Source organism: Poecilia formosa, unplaced genomic scaffold, assembly GCF_000485575.1.
Source record: "Poecilia formosa unplaced genomic scaffold, Poecilia_formosa-5.1.2 Scaffold32, whole genome shotgun sequence".
Classification (NCBI taxonomy): domain Eukaryota; kingdom Metazoa; phylum Chordata; class Actinopteri; order Cyprinodontiformes; family Poeciliidae; genus Poecilia; species Poecilia formosa.
In genome coordinates, this window is record NW_006799971.1 from 3,374,473 (window position 1) to 3,392,560 (window position 18,088).

Below are 18,088 nucleotides of genomic sequence, written 5' to 3' on the forward strand. Positions count from 1 at the left end.
TTTTTTTTGCCGTTATTTGAGCTCTGAAAGCACTGCAGCTTCTCTGTTACTTTGACCATTTCTAATTTTCTGCAAATAAATACTAAATTTTTGATTGAAATTTCAGGGACATGTCAGTAGTTCATAGGATAAAAAGTACAATGTTCATTTTACTCAAACATAAACCTGTAAAAAGTAAAATCAGAGAAATTGATCATTTTAAGTGGTCGTTTAATTTTTTCCAGAGCTGTATGTAGATTATACATCATGCCTTTTTACACTGCCAGTCGACTCAATACGAATATGACTAAAGCCAAAAATAATAAACTTTCTAAATTAAAGTTAGAAAGTAGTGAAGTCACATAAAGTAGTAACTAAGAAAAAATATCAATTTATTCTTCACTTAAAGTAGGAACAGAAAGAAACCCAAAACGGGTTTGGAAACTGTTATTACAAAATGTACTGCAGCAGACACAAACTTTCATTAACCCAGATAAGTCTGCCACGGAACAGAGCGGAAAGAGGTGAAGATAAACAGCAGATGAAATAAAAATTACGATTTTAGCTCAGAACATAAAAGAAAATTAATTCTGAAGAGATTTGGCCACTTACTTGGCACCCTGTTGATGGCCTTGAGAGGCCGCAGCACCCTCACCGTCCTGATGGCTGTGAAGTTGATGTTCTGCAAATCCAGGGAATATTCAACCATCCTGGAAAACACACACCCGCACACACACACACAACAAAAAGCAGAGGATAATAATTAACATCGCGTTATGATCTAATGGTAATTTCATCTTTAGTTGCACCCTCAGATGATTCATTATCCATTTCATCCATCCAGATTTGTTCCCATTAGAAAGCAGATACAGAAACACACACACACACACACACACACACACGCACTCACATCCACACACAGCTTGGGTCCTGCTGTGCTGGGAGTAAGATGAATAATGTGTTTGAATAAATGGACTTTAATTCAACTTATTCAAATAAAGTTCGAGGGATATCTCTGCAAACAAGCCAATTTTTTTTATTATTATTATTGTTAGCTGACCATGAGGCATCTCATTTGGATCCAGGTGAAAAAAAGAAGAAATAAAAAGAGAAAAAGAATGTCAAACTGCACTTGAATAAGTGCAGTGGATCCTCCTGGGCTCTTGCAAAGTGACTCTGCTGCCTTTTAGCACACGGAGCGAAGCATCAAAGTGCGCCCTGTCAGTCCGGAGGCATCTGCGAGCGAGCGAGAGAGAGAGAGAGAGAGAGAGGCCCCGAGATTGAATGTGCAGCCATGTGAGATGAAAGTGGAGAGTTACGAAAGGCGGCAAAAACGGGAGGCGGAGGAGAAACCCCGGCATCAGGTAAAACCCCAGAACAGCGTGCGATAACGGAAAATGAGAGGGGAAGGCAAAGAGAACGCGTTTCGCTATTTGACCCATTTTTGACAATTCATTACACTGACAATATACTTCGCCCGCGGTACGGAAGACAGCTGGAGAGAGCGGGAAATACAAGGCGAGGCTGCTGTGAAATCAGAGGAGAAAACAAATACTACAGGAGATGGAGAAGAAGCACAAGACGGGGAGGGAAGGGGGAAGAGATCAGAAACAGAGCTGAAAAAGCACCGAGCGTTGATTAAGTGCAATATAATGAAGGCAATAAAGTCAGATTGAGAGGGAGAGTGGGAGAGAGCCTGAGGCTTTTATCAAGTGTTGGAGATAATTACAACTTTAGGAACAGACAGACAGAGAGAAGAGAAGAGAGCAATAGGCAGATATATACCTGCCTGAACAAAAAAAAAGCTGCTTGAAAACTAAAAAACAAGAAAAAAAAAAGAAAAAACCCAGCGCTGGGGAAGTGAGAGGGCAGACTGTTGTCAAGAGGTGCAAAAGTAAAGGATGAGAAACGGAGGAAAGTTTCAGGTATTTGACACAAATGTTCAACTTTTACTAAAATATTCCAACTCTTCGTATTAAGTAGATTTCCACAAGAGAATGTGCATTTTTTTTTCAGGTGATGGAAAAAGCCCTGGAGAATTATTCACTTTCAAACACTTGACCTGTGACCCGGAGGAATCGTCTTATAGGAATCGTCAGGATATTAACAATGACTTGGAAAGAAATGTAGCTGATTTTAGAGGCAGTTCAAGAAAAGACATAAATCAGACATTTTGGGCCACACTCCATACCAATAGGTGGCGGTAATGTATACCTAATGTTTTTGTTTTATTTTCCCAACCCCAAAATAAATCAAGAAATATAATTCTGTAGTAAACCAGTAAAAATTAAAAAGTTTGATGTCAGAAAACAAACATGGTAAAGAATAACTTCCACCAGTTAAAACATTGAACAGTCTGCTCATGCTCATTTCTTAAATTTCCTTTCTTGACGCTCTGAATGCCCCACTTCACGTTGCTTTGAGAGACCTCAGTCAGATCTTCAAAAAAAGAGCCACTAAGAGGGCAAAAATCAATCATGAAAGACTCACAGAGTTCAGACTTCTTCATTAAGGTGGTTTAAAGGGTAAGATCAAACCTGTCCTTGAGCTCTTTTATTTTTTTATTTCCATAGGATTTGGAGCTTTAAATTATTCAGGGTGCCAAGAGTCCTGATATTGTTTTGTAAATTGACTGAACTTATATAGCACTTTATCCAATCATTATTGACCACTCAAAGAGCTTTACACTAGAGTCACATTCACCCATTCGCACTCACAAACATTTTGGGGTTAGGTGCCCAGGGGGACATTGACATGTGGCAGGAGGAAGCTGGAATTGAACCTACAACCTTCCGATTGCAAGGTTGTAGGTTGCAACCTTGCAATCGGTTGCAACCTACAACCGATTGTTGTAGGTTGTAGGCTCTGTGGCCGGTTGCAATACCCACAGAGCCACAGTCACCCACACAAGGTTATATTCTGTTTAGATGTTTTCAGATTTGGCAGACTGCTACAAACAAAGTTGCCCTTCGAAGAAAAGAAAATAAAGAACTTCATGTCAATTGTTCAAGGTTGTTCTGATTTTTCTTGAGAAAAACGATTCGCAATTGTAACATGATGGGAAGTGTGAGTGATGAGGATGAGTGGAAATCCATTCTCAACATCTGTGACGAATACAATGACTTCTCTGACTTTTTAAGATACTTTTGCCCCCCCCCCCAAAAAAGAACTCACTTGCTGGGTTTCCATTACGAATTCCTGCAAAACTTTGTCAGCACTCCACTAATGTTGAAAAAACACAATTTCGCAATTGCAGGGTTTCCATTAAATAGGAAACGGAAATAAAATAACACGTGAATAAGTTTGCTCATGCGATAAGTCATTAAAGACCATCGTCCAACTACTTCCTGTCTTCTTCTTCATGGTTTCTGCCAGTAGTAACATCCGGTTGTTGATCGTGTGGCTCATGCGATGCAAAACAAGTGTTTCCATTGCAGTTTTGTGAAGTAATCCAGTTTAGATTAGAAAAAAAAGAACACATCATTCTAGTGCCAAACCTTTATTGAAAAACTAGAGGTTTTTTTTTTTTTTAATTGTCATATTTTCATTAAGCAAATTCATTTTTAAATGTCCATTTGCTCAATTAAATAGTCAATGGAAACGCAGCTTCTATTACTGGCAATAGAGAATGAGTCATTTGCCTTCCAGTCCAACCAGCCTACCTGAACATTTTTGGAGGTTCTGGGTTTTGCTGACCCAGGTTTCAATAGGGAGGCCTGTGAGCAGCTGTGTGGGTCCAGCTGCTGAACCATGAAGTATGAAATCACTGCTGCTGGCAGGATTATCTCTCAACCCCGATCATGACAGGAGGAAGCCAGCCTCTCTTTCTACAGCTTCTTCCTCAGACAAAAATGTGTTAATAGCACACAGAGACAGAAGGCTAGGTCAGAGTTCACACCATTTTCCTTTAACGACACAGAGTTGGTCTGCAGTGTGTAGCTGAGATCTGTTTGGTTTTTTTCTGTTAAATTTGTCTTCTCAAGAAGGACAGAGTCTCTTAAATGTCTTTAAATAAGAAAATGGAGGAGGGCATCTCTTGAATATTGACAGTCTGTTTAGCACATCTGTTGCCAAGAAAAGGTCTGATCTAGACCAGTTATTCATTGAAACTAACAATAACAAAGTCTGAAATTGAGAAAACACTTTAACTGAAATAAATAAAACTGTATTTAATGGAGGGAAAAACTAACTAGAACTACACTGAACTTATGACTTTAATATCCCTTGTTTTAATCTATTTATTAGCAGTTTACATCAGCTGTCAGCAAATTATGCCACTCCATACGCCTCTTAGCAGCATTTATGCTACTCCACTGAATGGCGGGAGCAAAACTTGGGAGAAAACACAGAGTCAGTTGGTTGTAATTGAAACCATTTATTTTTTTATATGTTCTGTTGAGTATTCATTATCTAATCGATGTATAAATAATCACAGCACTTTCACTTTTTTGAATTCCACACCTAAAATATGAACCAAAGAATGAAAAAACTAAAACTAAAACTATAGCTAATGAAGGCCAAACAAAATTTAACTATTAACTAATAAAAAACTAGCAGACACTAATTTAAAACTAATTAAATTAGACAAAAAGGCACAAAGAAACAAAACTATATGTATAACAAAAAACCCTAAACTATTGTAACACTGATATAGACCGACTACTTAACGAACTTTTGTGTTCAAAGTCAAAGAGTCAAAGAATCAAAAACAACAAAAAAACTGTAGTAGAAATTATTAGACAGAATAGAAATATTATCTTTGGCAGTCATTGAGCGAGAGGCGCCCTTGCACAGGTTGCCAGTCCATCACAGGGTAACACACACACACACACACACACACACACACGCACACACACACACACACACACACGGAGGACAAAAAGACCTCATACATGCACAAACTTCACTGAGAGCAATTTACAGAAACCAATTAACCCAACGGTCATCTTTTTCAGACTGTATGTTGATGCCTAAGTATGGTTCTGCATGGAGAAAGTAGAATAAAAGGAAGCTACAGAAGTTCAGTGCTGCTTTAATCTGGGTTACAATACCAAGGATTGGATTTTATTTAAGAGTAAGGCCTTTGAAAGCAGTTGCTAATGCTAATTAGCGGCCAAAACGAGCTGTTCTCCAATAGCCTAAACATGCATTACCACAGCTATCTAATCAGAAACGCGGTCAGTCGATGGCTTTGGTCGGAAAAATATTACAGCTAAATAAATATTGTAGGAACCATTAAACCAGCTGCACACTGGCCTAATAGAGAGGAATATACTAACGTGGCAATTACCACAGAGCTCTAAATGTCTCGTTTTATGCTTGCAGTCCAGACTAAACTCCTCCTGGAGAAGACGGCATCAATTATTAAAATGAGATTAATGAGTGCGGTACATTTTTGTCTCCCAGAAGTGCTTATAAAGTCAGAGAGAAGCTACAGGAGTGAGGCGGAGCACACAGACGCGCGGCCATCATCCCAGGTCTTGTATTTTATCCACCAACTTTTCACCTCATGATCTTTCATTAGAAACTCCAACTCTTCCGTTTGTATGCTCTAATTCTTCAATCCTGCTTTGTGTTTTTCTTTTTCTGTATTATTTCCAACCTAAGTACAACACATCTAGTAGACCAGAGGGAGGGAAATGGAGGGCTCAGAAAGCTGGAGAGAAAATGAGAAAAAAAAGAGATTAAATCATCAGTCCTGATTAGGAGGGACTCAGAGGCAGAGTTCCACTTTTCTGGTTGCTCCGTAAATTTCGCTGTGCTTCTTCTCCTGCATACTTTGTGCTATTTTCACCATTCAACTTTTTTACTATTCAGCTTGCTCTCCTAATGCCGGCTATATCTCTTGGTATTCGTAACCTTCATACTTTTTATAATATTCAGTTTTTTATGAATTTTTCACCCCATGGGGGAAACCACCCCATCCTGTAGCAGAATTGAGAATTACAATATAAAATGTCCATTGTGGATGTTTCAGGTCCTGCCTATTAATCATCAATCATCCACTTTTGGAGCTGTCATGGAGGAAACAAGGCAGTGGCCATTTTGAAGATGGGCAGTTTAACAGCTTTTGTGCTGCTTAGCACCTGGGAATAATTTCAGCTTTTTTTTGTGCTGCATGTCACCTGTGTTTTGTAGTCACTGTGCTAAACAATGCCTACAAACAAATGATGATATCTCAGGAATCATAAAAGGTATGCTTTTCATTCAGCCATTGTTTTTATCAGAAGCAATAGGGCAACGTTTCTGTTCTTTTCAAATTTTAGGTTTTACATGAGTTTTCTACATTGCATAGATTATATTACTGTAACTCAACATGCAAGCGGAAGGCTAGATGCAACCATTGGTGATTTTGCTACATTTAGCCTTTTATATAATTTTACCTTATAAACTGCGGTAACCCTATGGTTTAGGTTAGGAACCACTGTTCTCCAGCAATTTCTAATACTGTTTAGGTGGAAGTTTTCCATTATTCAAAAGCTTTTTCTCCTCTTCAACAGTTTTTCTGCTATAATAATCCCATTTAGTCACTTTGCAGGATTATAATTTGTTCTAGTGCGTCTGCCAGTTTCTTGCACTTCTACAAGTCTTCAGCAGTTGACTTCAAACGTTTTGGCATCTTCAACAAAAGCATTCAGCATTCACACACTTGCATTTTTGCAGGAAATGCACACTTTCTAGTTTTAAATATATTGCACATTTTCATCAACAAGGCAATTAAATGTGCTTTACATGGATTAGAAGGAAATACAGCAAAACAACAAACTAAAGAGCAAAAAGGAAAAAAGAAAACAAAAAAAGGAAAACTATAAATTACTTCCCCATGTTTAAGAATAAGTCGTTTGTAATTTATAAACTAGTAGGGGTTTCTCTGGATTCTTGTTCTGATAAAACTAGTTTCTCTAATTCTTGCTCCGATATTAAAAGTTTAATGCTAAATGTTGATCTAAGGTAATCAGTAGCTTCTTTAGACAAACTAATAGGAGTTTCTCTGGATTCCAAGTTTGTTCTAATTCCTGCTCTGGGTTGAACAACGAATCCTCTGGATCTTTTTGTTCACATTTGAATCCTGTTTTGGAAGCTAGCATAGCAAGCAAATGCAAAATGGAAAACATTTCTGTCATGGAAATGACAGGAGGAACCGTCCAGCAAAGTGTGGAGATTAAATAAAATTTGATAGGATTAATACAAAATTATTACGTATTCTCTTATCAAAAGAGAGGATTGTGGTGGATTTTTTTAAAACTGGAACATCAGATTAATAAAGTCAGAATATGTTACCTTATATAAATTTTCCAACACAGAACTCTGCCGACTAAAATCAGAAGGCATGAGGAATGTTATAATGTTAAATGAATGTAATAATTATTGAATAGTGAGAAAAATAAATGGTAAAATTCAATGTTTCTTTACATATTTTGTAGCACATTCTCATATATTACATGTTTTCTGGCCAGAAGACATGAAGCTTGTTTGGGGGCAGCGGTGTGGAAAAGTGTAGCAACTCCTGTAATAAACCAGTAACATTTCAAGCAGGTTGGTTACGGACGATTAAATCCTGTCTTCTCTCTTCTTACTTCATCATTTTTATTTCTCTCCTTCGCCTTCATGGTGCATTCAGGGTAAAATACAAATGTTGAGCAGCCAGAAAAATCTTTGCCACAAATGACATGGTCTCCACAGCGCCTGGCTACCGACGTCAATAAGTCGTTTTACTATATAAAGGAAAATAAATAAGCTGCTAAGCTGCTAAAATAACTGTTGTGAATTCATCAGGTTGTCTCCCGACTTATGCGGCTCACTCAACATGCATCAGTCATCAAAGAAACAAGCGACAGTCGGTGCATTTAAGTAGACGCAAGAGAAAAATTAACTCGTGGAGACAGCGCGTAATCTCCAACGTTTTCACAAAAATACATTTTAATAAGAGCTGATTATTCATGTAAGACATGGTTCTTAAGAGCTCACATCTGCTTTTTCAGCAAGAACGAGGCAACAGTTTGTCTCTTTACTGAAAAGACACCAAAGCCTCTTTTTTACCCTCCGTAACTCCTGAGAGAAGATTGACTTAAGAAGCATAAAATGTGTCAAGTGGAAAAAAACAAGAAATCCTAAAGAAATCCTGAGTACATTTCCATAAATACATGTTCAAAATTTCATATTCATGATGTTCTTCTTTCCAACTAGAAAAACATTCACTTTATGTCAACCAACAACTTTATGGAACATCTAGACATATACATACCCACTAATGTAGGTGAAATCAAGAAATAATGTAATTTTTTTTAGACATATGTATGTAAAGTTAATTACAATGATTGTTCTCTTTTTGAAATCATTTGCAGCATTTTGTATTGGCCAATAAACGACAGACAGCATGCAGATGCAAAAACTTATTCAAACTATTTTCAGTTTACAGAACACATAAAAAAAATCTGGTTTTATCCAGGTTCTAAAACTGTTTAAATATAACCTTAAGAGTATAATAGCATGCAACCCGTTTGCCCACTTTATCTAATAAAAAATAAATAAATAATAATAATAATAAAAGCAACCCTAAAAAACACCTAGGAGGGAAAGAAAGAGGCAGGTGACACTAATTAAAACACACAAACAGTAAAAATAAAAATAAATGGCAGATAGAATTGTGGTTCTGGTTCTAGTTCTGGTCTGGTCTGCTTCTCTAGAACCAGAACCAAACATGAAGAAGCAGAAAACTGCATAACAGCTGAAACACTGCACCTTTAAATCTAGACTAAAAACCCAGCAGGTTAGAGTTGCTTTTGAAACACAATCACTGAAACATTAATCAACAATCTGATGTGTAATGATGGCAAAATGTAAACTTTCAATTGTTGGCTGTGTGTTTTATGACTGTCTAACTTTGTGTTTTTATGATGTAAAGCAGATGCCTTGTTCCTGAAATGTACTGTACAAATAAAATTTGATTTGATTTGATCTTCAGATACAGAATATGTGATGCATGGGCACCTTGTTCATCTAAGACACTTTATTTTGTGTTTCTACCCAAATCTCTTCCAATAAAACAGCTATTACTGAAAATAAAATGCGTTATTTCAATCTAATATGTCTTGAGCCATAAATGAGGCTAAGCAAAAACCTCTTGTCAAATTTGTTTCGACCAACAGAGAGTGCCGTACATCTTGCATTCTGCATTTATACTAGTAGGTATTTTATTATACTTTCTAGTAGGAATGCACAATATTATCGGCATGGTATCGGTATCGGCCAATATTAGCTGTAAAGTTTACTATCGGACATCGGCCGTTCCGTCAAAATAACTCACCAATATAAAATGTGTTGTTTTTATCTGACAAACCAGAGACAATGACGCCTGCAGCGCAACGTCAAATTTGCAATTTTCAGTGTCGTCATTGTTTTAGAGAGAGCAAATGTCATGAATAAATTTAAACATAATGCAAGATGAAAGTGTTACAACATTTTCAACCTCCCATTTAGCATTTGCATTTGGTAGCAGGTTAAACTGACAAACATAATGCAGTATTTTAATTCCACAGTAGAGAAAGCCATATCGTTTCAGTAAGTAGGTCTAGGAAAAAGATATCGGTATCCGTTATCGGCCAAATGAGTTTTAGTTTATAGGCATATCGGATATTGACCAAAAATCCAATATCGTGCATCCCTACTTTATAGTCTTCACTTAAAGGGGCAAGGTTGGGGTATGGAATACCGCTCTGGGATGAATATTAATATGTTGCTACATACACGTAAATTGTCTTTTCACATTTTGAACTTGTCAGAGCAACAATATACAACAGCAAACAGTTGAGTTGTCACTGGAGCTGCTTACTCATGAATAAGCAATGCATACGGTGCTGGAAGGCCTGGTGTGTGTTCAGGGAAGGTCATTTTATTATCATTTAAATGTGTGGTGAACGACTGTGTTATTTTGCTGCGATGCACTCTTAATCTGCCCTTTCACAAGATGACACCAGAGTTCCATCAGTGTGAGTAATGGTTCAGAAAACCGACTGTAGTAAACACACATACGCACACACACACACGCAGAGACACAGTTGCCATTTGATGGGGTTCACTTGCTGCAGTTTAATCTAAACAGCAACCTTGCAAGAAGTCCCACCTTCATAAAAGCTGTGATGTTCAGTCGGTGCAGATCTGCATCAGGAATGCCCTTCCGTCTGCCGTTCTCAACAGTGAAAGGTTTGACAGTTCACAATGTGAGTGAAGCTGTTAAAACGTGTAATCCCCCAGCATCTGTTTGATTCATGGATATGACATTTATGCAGCGCAAATGTTCTACAGGAACAAGCTGGTGTTCACAAACAGGTAGGGCAGCGTGGATGTGTGAACAGACAGGAAGTTAAACGTCCTGACAAACGGGTGGCACCACTGCTAGATTCTGTTAGCGTTAGCTCAGTTACTTAGGGTTTTAGATTGATTTTTTATTAGGCACACTAAAAAAAAAACAAAAAAAAACAATAATTCTGACTTATCTCCGACATTCAGTTTAGTTCTTTATTATTATTATTGTTTCTGTTTATTCTGTCCTGTTTATTATTGTTTGTTTTTTGGCTCTAGTTACCTTAATTTGAAAGTGCAAAGACTTTAAAGTAGGTAAAGAGAGAGACGAGAGTCACCAGGCTGGGAATCGAACCTGCGACGGCCACGTCAAGGACTGAGGCCTCCTTATATGGGTTGTGCTTAACTCCTGTGCCACCACAGCACCCCTGTCCTGAGTTTTATCAAAATATTTTAAAGAAAAAAAAATACAGCAAAAGAAGTTTGATGATATATCAAACTGGACTAAAAGAGTATCGGTATCGCAACACTTATGCTGTATTTACTTGGCATCAGATCGATAAAGTCATCCCCTGGAATGGCTGAAAAACAAACTCCAAAGCTCCTTTATGAACATTTATTACTGTCAAATTAACTCCTATAACAAGACAGTTTTCTAATGTTATAAGTGAAATAATCTGCCAATAGAAGTAGTACTTTTTCATCATTAAGGAAAGGAATTACTTACTTAAAGCAAGCTCCTTTATCTTTCTGAAAAGTTACTTGTGAGTTAGTTTTGTGCATTAAGGTATTTGCACTAGACAAAAATATAAGATTATAAAAAGTAAGATCTTTTGTTTTTGCAGGTCTTGTTATGCATCTAGAACCTCCTCGTACGTCGTCTTATCTTTTGGAAAATGCCATTTTGAATCATAAAACAAACACAGCTCATTTGGAGCTTAACTGAAAACCTATGTAAAGTTCAATTCCTCTTAATTAACCTCATCAAGAGCTTGTAGCCAAAGTAACCGCAAAGTTTACACCTGGTGTTTGAATTAGAACCCAGTCCAAGTGATCAAAAACACAAACTGTGATGTTACAGATACATCAGCAGACGGTTATGTCTTGTTGTCTGCTTGATTAACAGCCCACTGTTTCAACACCTACGTGTTTATTTGCATATAATGCGGCTAACTGAGGTTCAATTCCCTCAGAGCACTTTTTTTTTAATGCCAAGTGAAAATGTAATTGCTTTGTGAGGGTAAATTTTAGCTGAATTAGCCCGGAGTCATGTCAACGGCAGATATGAACTGGGAGAATGGCTCAGCTGATGTTGCGTCGCAGTGATCAAATGGAATATTTTCTCTGCTATGCTGCTTCTGCTGAGTGCTGCAGACAGACAGAGCAGGTCAGACGGGTCTGAAGGAACTCTGAAGCCTCAGGAATCCAGCGCTCAGTCTGCACACGCCGACAGCCTCTACAAGCACATCCCACCAGACAGGCTGACAAAAGAGTACACACACCTCTAAATATAGAGAATACACACATTTCTGCAAGCTTCATATAAACGCAGGAAGTTTTTCAGGGACGCAGGATTGCTTGCCTCCATGTTGCTTTGTGGAAAATGTAGAAATTAATCTCTTTAAAGGCGCGTCGGAGTCACTTTGGGGAAAACAATGCTGACAGTGAGCAGAGGTGGAAAGCATGCTAATTATGGCTAACTGAAGCAGACTGCTTTCATTCGGCTTTTTCCACAGTCGTGCTGTTTTTTGTTTTTTTTAATTTCCAGTGTGTTTTTTGTGACAAGAAAACCAATGTTTTTTCTTGCAGCCTGCCACAGGCAAACTTTGGTGCAGAGGTTTGATCGCTAACAGATTAGCATGGTGTCTCTAACAGGATGTAGCCTTATCACTGCGTCTCCATCTGGCTGTGCTTGCACTGGGCTATTTTTGGTTCATTTTCAGCCAGTTTTCCAGCACTGAGTGTTTTTTGCGATTGGGCCGAGTCTCAGACTAGTAGCGTGTCAAGCATGGCGTAGTACGCGGGACGAAACGAGAAGCAATTAGCACCGGGGTGTTCAAAGTGAGGTCCGGGGGCAATTTGTGCCCCTCTGCAGGATTTTGGGGGGCGAAATCTTGCATGTTGGTCAATGCAGAGGGACATTTTTCTGTATTCTAGGGAGAAATGTTTTGCAGATAAATAATATCTATACATAGCCAGGTCCTACTTTGGAAAAAAAAAAGAAAGGGAAAAAAAAGTGAATTTCACGTTAGTCATTAAAATTGATCACTTTGCGTATAAATAATCCATGCAAACAGACTCACTTTGAAGATATTACTAAGCAACTTACTTTGAATTACTTAAATGAAATAATGTTTAAATGATAATCTAATCTACACAATAGGGCTGAAATGAATAATCAGATTAATCAGATTAATTGTGATTAATCGATTATAGTGATTAATCTGATCGATTAATCACCAACTGGACGATATGAACTCAAAAAAAGACCATTCACTTAAAATATACAACATATTCAGAGCAGTAACTGTTCAGAAATACACATATAGTTTGGATTTACGATAAACATATCATTGGTGGCATTGATAGCTTCACCTGGCTCACATTCACTGGAGGAATGTCATGTTGTTGCATTTTAGGCTATAAAAAAATGTTTATATTTCCCTGTTTAAAAAACAGAACTGAATCATGTGTTTATTTGCATATTTTAATGTATTTCTAAGAGTACATGGAAAGACTTACGTGGTTGAATGAAAAATGTGCTGAATGTCGCAAAATTCGAATAACTGATAGAATAATCAATTACTAATTAGTTGCAGCCCTAATGCACAGCAACAACCAAGTATGTTCGTGTTCACCCTTTGGAAACATGTCAGTCATGATGCATCTTGTATAACGTAGTTGTCAGATAGATGTTGTACGAAAGGAAGCGTTTGGTTTCAGGTTGGCCAGCCGCCTCCTCCACTCTCAGCCAAGTTCTAAAAATCATCAGATTTCATTTTTAACCACGCGTGGCTTCAATCTGAGCAATCCAAGCTAAACTCCCGCTGCTCGTCGACTCCTTCCTGCAGAATGCTTACGGTTCGGTTTGGGTTTGCAATACGCACTTCCCTGGGGGGACGTGGCGTTTTCCCACGTCGCTACACACTCTGCATGCGGCCGGTGTGATATGAGAGCGTAATCGGGGAATGGCAGTGGAATCCCTCTGCCATGCACGCGCTAAGCATCGGAATTTGGCCCAAAGACGAGAGAAAAGGTCTCCACTTAGCGCTTAATACTTAAGAGATGGTGACCGAGGGAGAGAGAGAGAAGGAGCAGCAGGATAAGGAAAGATATAAGAGCTGAACATTTTTTGGAATCAGAGGGAAAAAGGGATTAGATCAAACATTATGCAAAAGCTCCTCAGGCCTTAGGGCTGAAACTTTGTGCCACTGAGAGATAAAAGCCAGAAAGTCAAGAGAAAACCACATTAATGACAGTGGGAGAAAAAACCTACCTCCATTTTGAATGAAAAAGAAGAGATGAGGAATAAAGAGGAGGATTTAGAGGAAAAAGGAAAACCAGGAAAAATGTAATAAACACATCCTGGATGTCGTGTTACAGCCAAACGTGAATGTATTTTCTTTACATTTTATGTGAAAAAGATATTTGTATAGCCTTTTTGTTAAAAATAAGAAAAAAAATATCATCTTTCGCTGCAGAGACAGCTGCAAGTCTTTGAGTTTTGTCTCTACAGACACAGAAGTTTGTCCATTCATCTTTGCAAACAAGCTCTCAAGTTCACAAAGCGTTAGAGATGAAACTGATCTTAAAACCAGTTTAGTCACCGCTATGTCAGTGTGTTCATCTACCTCTGTTTGCAATCTTTAAGTCAAGCCTTCATAAAAAAATAAAACTTATTGCAGAGCCTCAAAGACTAGATGTTGGTCTTTAGGACTTGAGGATGTAGGATCTGCTACAGCAGTTTTGGTGTAAAGCGTCATGATTTCTTCAGACTTCAGAGAATCTTTTGACTCTTTTTCGAAATAATTTTTTGCATTTCTCTCGACTCATGTCACTGCCACAAGCTTTGACATTTTTAAACAAGATGTTTCTGCTTCAGAATGTGAGTTTCTTGCCTGATAACAAATGAGGGGTATTTACTTGTAAAAATAGATCCTGGTAAAGAGCAGAGACATGTTCCTGCAGAAACATATGAAAGAACACGTTAAACTTTAGCTTTTAGGAATGAATTTTAGCATCCCACAGGACTGAGATTAGAAGTTGAGCTGCCTTTTGTCTTTCTTTGAAATTATTCTATGAATATATTAACGGAAATAAACCCGAGGAGGACAAAGGCTGTCTGCTGAGACTGTCGGCGGTGTCAGCCGATGGAACAAAAGTTTGACACCAAATCACAGAGTTTTTGGACAGAACATGTGACCTGAGCAGGAGTCAAGAAGTTTAATGACCTGTAACTGGACAGGTTTCCACACCCTGATGTTCTCCCTGTATGCTAATGACCTGTAACTGGACAAATGCCTCTGGCAGGAGCTCACAGGTAACTTCCTACATATGTGAATAGCAGAAAAGGAGTCACATAAATTATTGGGATTCATAAAGAGAGCTCATTTAATAACTCCAGTTACTCTGTGGAACTTCAGTGTTTTGTCTGCAATACGTTGGAAAGTGATGTTTTAAAAATCTACAGTCTCAGTATTCTTTGGTAAGTCAGTAAGATCCTTTCCCTTTGGTTGACTTTGAATCCAGCAACTAATGATAGGAACCATGTTGAAATTTTTACTAGGGATGCACCTACATGAAAATTTGGGCCAATATCGATATCCAATATTAATATTGCTAATATGGCCGACAACTGATATTTACAGATATAGTATAAATGTTTCCCTATTGGTCCAGTTTTATCTTTCGGACCGACTACACACAGGTTTGCATCACATTTTGACAGTGGTTGTGTTTCCATTACAAATGTTGGCAAATTTCTGTCTATGTTCTGCTAATGCCAATAAAACACAAATTCATAAGTAATGAACTTAAAGTCACACATGAATAAGCTTGCTCATGCGATAAGTCATTATAAATCATGGCAGCGGTGGATGTAAACAGTTACATGAGATATATTCAGAATTCAGACATGGTGCTAGCTCTCATCCTCTATCAGCCAATCAGAGGAGACGTCGGCATCTGATTCAGGTGTTGGAGTGACAAACCCCGCCTACTTGGTAGCGGCTACATACGCCGTGTTTTGGGGAAATTGTAGTCGGCCATTTTACAGAAGAGCTGTTGATTCAATATGTTGTCATAAAAAAAACAAAAAAAACAACCAGAGTCAAACCATCATCCTCCTACCACTTCCTGTTGTCTTCTTTGTGGTTTTGGCCAGAAGTAAAATACGGCTGTTGGTCACGTAACTCATGCGATGCAAAAAAAGTGTTTAAATATGGATTAAGAAAAACAAACCACATCATCCAAGCGCAAAAAAACCTTTCACTGAAAAACTTCAAAATTTGGAATATTTCCATTAAGCAAATTTATTTCCGTTATTCTAATTTGCGCAATTTTAGTACTAAACCCAACTAGTGACCTTTTGCCTAAGACAGAAGCTCTACGGCGTTCTGCATGGTAGAATTCATTTGTTCGATTTGGGGTCATGTCAGTTCTTACACATGATGTCAGTTTCTTTTTGTTTTTTTTTTTGTTTATTTTATAAACATTTGCTAAATCTCAGAATGTATTTATTACTAATAATATAAAACTAAAGTAAAAAAATAAAAACATCAAAGAAGCCTGATGCAGTTGGAGCAAATTACTGCAGATGATAGATGCTCTAAGTATTATTACAGGCAGCGAGAAAGAAGAAGAGACTAGAAAATATGGCTCTAATCCAAATAAGCTCAGAAAAAATGAACAAATCTCTTAAAAAAAAAAAAAACTGAAGCTGTCAAACATTCAATGATAGATTTGCTGTGAAAAGTATTCACTCCCTGAGAGGCATCTTCTGCTTTTCCAGTAACTGTTTTTCAGATCTTTAAACAAATGTCATTATCAAACAAAAATGATCCGATATACAGAAAACATTTCTCTGTGAAATGTTTAAAAACCCCTCATAAAAACATCATTCCAGCAGTAAGAGACGTGACCGAGTTTCCTTTCACAAGCAGCAGCAGGAATGTGATGCAGTATTTATTTCAGGCTCATTCCAGCTGATTCATTGAATTATTTTACGGTGATTAGCCACATCATCACCGCATTATTAGAGGCGCTGTCCCAGGTGAAAGCCGGCAACTATCAACATATTAATATTTAACGCTACCATATATATTTAACAATGGGATGATCAGCCATGCATGAGAACGCAAAGGAGCGTGTCAGGAAGACAAAGCAGTTTGAGACGAAAAAAGCGATTTAAGGGCCAAGTCTTTAAATAGAGCCACCATAAGTCATGGTTACATTTGAACTTTGAAACGATTTAAACGTGCTGCACTGCCAAGCTGTGGTTACGATTCTGAACGTTTGCAGTATGGCGTAATGTTTAACGTTTAAGCTACACAACTTTAAATTATTCAGCTATATTTTGGTCTATATGTTCTATGTTCTGCATCTAATTTTAATATGCTGCATATGTTTCTGTGCCACTCTGTGAATTTTTCACTACACCCGTCAGGGTGTGTCACTCTGCCTAGAGGAGGGTCAAACAATTGGAACAGGAGGTTCTGACCCTGCCATGACGATGAAGAAATCCAGGCGGTTCCACGTGTCTCCAAGGTAACAGCGCCGTCCGAAGATTCCCAGAGCGACCATCTTGATGACCATCTCCATGGCAAAGAAGATGTAGATGAATGCATCAAACGCCTGAGGAAATAAAGTTAATGGGTTCAAACTTTAGCAGAAGGGAAATAGCTTTTTAACTGTTTTGCATAAAAAGCAAATAAATATTTTGTTTTTACCTTAAAGCTGCAGTACGCAACTTTTATAAAACATATTTTTTTGACATATTTGTTGAAACTGTCACTATGTCGTAATAAGTCTGGCATGAGACGGATAATCAGTGAAAGAAGTGCTTCCAATGCCGACTAGAAACAGCCAATCAGAGCCGGGGGCGGGCCTTAGCGCTGTCAATCAGGCTCCATTTGCCCCCTTTTCATCTCCCTCCCTGCTCTCTGCTACGCTGCATGAAGCAGAACCCGCTGTAAATGCTCAAGCTAGTTAGCGTAGCCACAGATGATGGCTTTCCTGTACTAGTAAGTTGTTTCTCTGCCGTTACATTTAGCAACACATACACCACGATGATTGACAGCGCTAAGGTCCTCCTCCTGTCTCTGATTGGTTGTTTTTGGTCTGGAGTGCTACATTTATTCAGACGTCTATAGCAGCACAGGGAGGAGGTGGAGCAGGTCGATCTTTTCACAGATAATCTGTCTGATATACGCACTGTCACAATATGGTGACAGTTCTAACAGATATGAAAAAAAAAAACATTTTTTATAAAAGCAGCTTTGAGAAAAGAAGACAAAATGTGTTTGACCTCTGTTAGAAGGTAATAAAGAGAAACAAACTGTGTTCTGTAATGATGGTAGCAGTTGTTTTGTCTCCCACATGACTGAACGAAACCTTTAGCTTTTGTACATCACTGGACTGTGATAATGACATTTTAAAGACAGAAAATATGTTATTTCTCCAGCTCGATGGGTGCATATCACCTACTGTCAAGAAAACACTGTGATATGAAGAAGTTATTATGTTTGTCTTCTCCTCTTTTATGAAGTGGATATGATTTATATCATGCACTTTCAAATGTTTGAGCACA

General features: G+C 38.0%; 1 protein-coding gene across 2 annotated transcripts in view; it reads right to left on the reverse strand.

Moving 5' to 3' along the window:
• Window positions 1-18,088, reverse strand: part of LOC103136478 (voltage-dependent T-type calcium channel subunit alpha-1I-like) — a 183,380-nt gene that overhangs the window by 87,393 nt on the left and 77,899 nt on the right. For both annotated transcript variants that reach the window (XM_016670321.1, XM_016670322.1), the window contains 2 exons: window positions 17,000-17,133; window positions 592-689 (listed from right to left, as the gene is read on the reverse strand). In XM_016670321.1, coding sequence (XP_016525807.1) covers window positions 592-689; window positions 17,000-17,133 — 232 coding nt within the window. The remainder of the gene's footprint in view (window positions 1-591; window positions 690-16,999; window positions 17,134-18,088) is intronic.